The sequence below is a fragment of the Haplochromis burtoni genome, unplaced genomic scaffold (genome assembly GCF_018398535.1).
Source record: "Haplochromis burtoni strain Fernald_Lab_line unplaced genomic scaffold, NCSU_Asbu1 Contig_78, whole genome shotgun sequence".
In the NCBI taxonomy this organism is placed as follows: domain Eukaryota; kingdom Metazoa; phylum Chordata; class Actinopteri; order Cichliformes; family Cichlidae; genus Haplochromis; species Haplochromis burtoni.
The window spans coordinates 59,941-64,135 of NW_024582439.1; the positions used below are offsets into that span (position 1 = coordinate 59,941).

The window sequence follows — 4,195 nt, forward strand, 5'->3', positions numbered from 1 at the left end:
GAGTTTTTTGGACATCCTGATAATAATGAATTACAGTAGTTCAGCCTGGAAGTAATAAATGCATGAACTAGTGAATGCAATGAACTGAGACAAGTCGATATTTGCTGTGCTGAATGGTGGAAGGTGGTCTCTTACTGCTGCTGCTCCCGTTAGCATAAAAATGGTGATGCTGCCATCACAAAGAAGTTAAACCCTTTATCTCTCTCTGCAGGCAGGATGGAGGCGTGTATGATGAAACCAGAAGTCAAGAAGAAACCAAAGTCGGTGAGAAGATTTAGAGTTAACACAGAACGAACACAAGCAATGCACAACCCCAACACATCACCCATACGGTGCTGTAAATGTATATACAGCCTGCAGTGCAGATGTTTTAAGTGTTGAAGTAAATTGAGAGTACTTGCACAAATTAGTCAGTGTACAAGCTGCATTTTACACTGAACAAGTTTTCCTGTAGAATTTTTCAAGTACTTTGCAGGAACGATGCTGGAGGAGTTATTTTGTCTGTGTTTTCAGGTCATCTTAGTGTTTACTGTGTCTTCTAATCCTGGACTGACTTCATCACAAAAAGCTGCACAATATCTTGTTCTTGTTATGGCTGCAAATTGTTATTTATGTATGCTGTATGTCTGAGCTGCTGCAGAGAATATTAGAGACTAATCGCACATCTTGTTAATATTTGCCTAATAGATTACAAGCTAAACCTTTAAATGCCCAAAGCCCAAACAGTACTTAGCATAGCTAACAGCTTCTCTTTTTTTCTCTCTCTTCTCCATTTATAGCCCAAACCTCCTCCAAAGCCCACAGAGGTAGAGTGATAAACACATAAATAAATAACTAAGCTGGTGTTTAAAATAATCACATGCTGTAAATATATTATAAACATATTTTCAGATAAAAAGAAATGAACCACAGAGACCTGAGAAACCCCCTCCTGCTGTTCCTCAGAGACCGACAGATTCTGTAAGTCCTGCGTGTGCACAGAAAATAAAAGATTTCAAATGTATTGACATCAAATGGTTAATGATAATAATACATGCTGACTTATTTGATTTTTCATTGAAATGATGAAGCTAACAGGAGCTGAACTGTTCAAAAACGGCTTCTTCCCGTATGGACGTTAGGTGTGAGATTGTTTTTGAATGGGATGACCTCTGAGTACAAAAGAAATATCTGCTTTATAATTTTGGTCATTTATTAAAAGCCAATAAAGCTTCTTCTGTAATAAAAGAAAAAATTGTCACCTGTATCAATTGGACTTTTACTAACTGATCATTTGATCACATCTGATTTGTTCTAGTCATTTTTAAGATCTTAAATTTTATTATATTTTTTCCTTTGTGTTAATTTTTTTTTGTGTACATTGTTAATTTTTTTACCTTATATCGTTTTACTTTATGGGCCATTCTTATTTATTTAAACTATTATGTTATTTTTTTGTTTTTTGGGAAATCTTATCTTATTCAGCCTAAACATTTTTCTTAAGCTGTTTTCACACATGCCTGCCAGCCTTGAACACTGACACAAGTGATGTGAGAACGCAGTCAGATCGTTCATCAGCCGGTCTGTAACCTGCCAGCGCTGGAGCAGTCTTTGTGATGTCAGCGATTTGTACCAGTGTGAGATTAGAACAAATAAGTGTAAATTCACAGGTAGTGAGTGTCTGCCTGTGAAAAGCACGCAGAGCATTTCCAGTCATCAAAGTTACTCCTGCTTTGCCATGAATGTGAGAAAGATGAACTTTGAATAATGTTCTGACAGGATTCTCTACAGTTTTGTGTGAAAGTGGCTCTTCAGTCTAAAAAACTGTGTGGTTTCTAAAGATCTGAAAGAAATTGTTCTACTGTACTCATTTATTTCAAAGCAGATTTGTATTTTCTCCACAGGAACTGAGTCACACACAATACAGACTGAAAAAAGTCACAGCAGCATACAATGGGGTGTGTACACATTGTGTTGCTTCTCCACTACTGCTGTTTACCACTTACATCATTACAGCTTTCCTTCATTTTCCTACTTCAGATATCTCGCTCATTTGTGTGACCTTTAAAAACAAGTTTACAACTTTTTTTTTCTTTATCAGAACGATGGAAATGTGAAGCAACGACAGACAAAAGATAAACCACCTGAGATGCCCGTGGTCCCACCCAGACCCACAGAGAAGGTACAGCACATTTTCTCAGGGTCAATGTAAAACTATTGTTTTACTGTTTTCTGTTTTCATGTTGAAATGAACATGAGTTTGGAGCTTCTCAGGGTTTCATGTTTCTTTCCTGTTCCATATGTCTTTTGTTATTGTTCCATGTGGGGCGTTTTGTGTTTGCAGGAACTGAACGCCCCAACCAGATACAGCCAACGCAGGCCGAGCGCACAGACCAAGGTCACAGAGGTACAAACGCAGCAAAGTACCATCTTCCTCCTCGCTTCTTTTCATAAACTCCCAGATCAAAACCTTCCTCTTTCTTTCCAGAGTGCCAAAGAAACTGAGCAACTTGAAGCTGCTGCAGTTCCCAAAGATGATGCAGACTTCAAACAGGTATTTGAACTGCACCCAATAATGCTCAGCTCAGGCTTAGTTCATGCACAGTACATACAATGTCTTGCTCTTTCTCTACACGTGTGCTTTGTTGTAGGGTAATAACTCAATGCTGACTGGAATATTTCAGTGGAGCCAAAAAGGGAGAGCGCCCACTTTCACTGTTAGCAAAGCACCTCCAGCTGTTCAGTGTAAATGCACAGCAGGGCTTTAGACAAGCTTTAACATTTTGTGTTAGCATATCAGGGTGTGTGTGTGTGTGTGTGTGTACTTTTGCACTGTTTCAGGCTAATGTATCTACTTGTTGTTTATACTGTTCTGTAAGCAGTGATGCACAACAAGTTGTTTCAAAATTAGTTAATGATGGATGTGGAAGTGGCGAAATCCTATTTTTCATTATATAAATGAATATTTCTTTTCAATTATGATGTCTGTTCCTCCCTAGAAACAATTTCCCCTCCATTTTAATAATCTTGACTCGCCACTCGTCCTGTCTTCTTGCCAGTCTGGAAACCCTCAAGCAGAGGAATCAGTGTTAGGACTAATAAGGGATGTTTGTTCTGCGTTGAATCTGTGGTAGGTACATTGTAATTGAAACATTCCCGAAACCCTGTGCAGTAGGGCAAACTAATATTCATCCACCTGCACAGGTGTGAATGCTGTCTTTGGATAGTCTTGTGGGCTACATTGTAAGGTCTACATAGATTCAACGCAGATGTATAAATGAAACATAAAGCGGTGTCCAGACAAAAAGCGCACATTGTCACGCATTGCTTTGTCGTTGATGGTCACTTGCTAGAAAATGTGCCAATTGCCTAAGTAACAATCTTGTGTATTTACCACCTTGCCACAAATGAATCACCAGTGTCCTTCACTCTCATTGGTAGTCGCTTCAGTCGCTCACATCAAAGTTGGGAAAATTATGAAAATATGAGAATTTGAAGCATTAACAAAAAATAAAAACATAGTATCTGTATAAACAAAGTACATCACATCATGAGATTAAAAAGTTAAAGACCTCTGCAGCATTTAAATAAATAAGAATAATAATCCAGCCCATTTTGCCAGGTCTCTCCACATATGAGAGCTGCTGTTTGTGACTCTTTCCGAGCCTTTCTGGTCAGCTGAGTAGTCAGAGTTTAGTTTTAATGTGGATTGGTGTGCTGAGCATTCTTTTTTTTCCTACTCAGGGTTACATGACGAATGGAGAGGAAAAGACTGATGACGTCCCAGTCAAACAGGCTCCCGACAGCAAACCGGTATGTGTCATGCGTGTTACCAAGCGCTCCACTGTCAGTGATCTCAGCTGTTTTTGTGACATGTGACTGTGGTTGGCAGGGCGTTCTGAAAGCAGTAATGAAAGGGTTGCAATTCAAGTCATCGCCAAAGGTACGAAGCCCAGCCTGAGCTTTCTGTTGGTGGTGGCTGCTGCGCGTTACTGTCTCTCAAACACTTTGACTGATGGTCGCGGTGGTGTTAACTGCACTGTGTGGGTTTTCTTCACTTTGCCTTGATGTTGCTTGATTTACTTTCAAAAATGATCGAATATTTAATAAGACGATAACACAAAATATATCTTTGGCTGCACAAATTGAAAACAACTTGTTGGTTTAATTTAGCTCTGGTGTTTATAAACACTTTCCTATTTTAACAATCCACCAA

At 39.0% G+C, this 4,195-nt stretch overlaps 1 protein-coding gene across 1 annotated transcript in view; it reads left to right on the forward strand.

Moving 5' to 3' along the window:
* The window catches only part of LOC102313242, a 46,082-nt gene that overhangs the window by 21,394 nt on the left and 20,493 nt on the right, over positions 1 to 4,195 (forward strand). Inside the window, exons 2-9 of the mRNA XM_042221990.1 lie at positions 212 to 264; positions 780 to 806; positions 892 to 960; positions 1,884 to 1,937; positions 2,081 to 2,161; positions 2,324 to 2,386; positions 2,468 to 2,533; positions 3,724 to 3,792. Of these exons, the coding sequence (XP_042077924.1) occupies positions 217 to 264; positions 780 to 806; positions 892 to 960; positions 1,884 to 1,937; positions 2,081 to 2,161; positions 2,324 to 2,386; positions 2,468 to 2,533; positions 3,724 to 3,792 (477 nt within the window). The 5' untranslated portion in view covers positions 212 to 216. The remainder of the gene's footprint in view (positions 1 to 211; positions 265 to 779; positions 807 to 891; positions 961 to 1,883; positions 1,938 to 2,080; positions 2,162 to 2,323; positions 2,387 to 2,467; positions 2,534 to 3,723; positions 3,793 to 4,195) is intronic.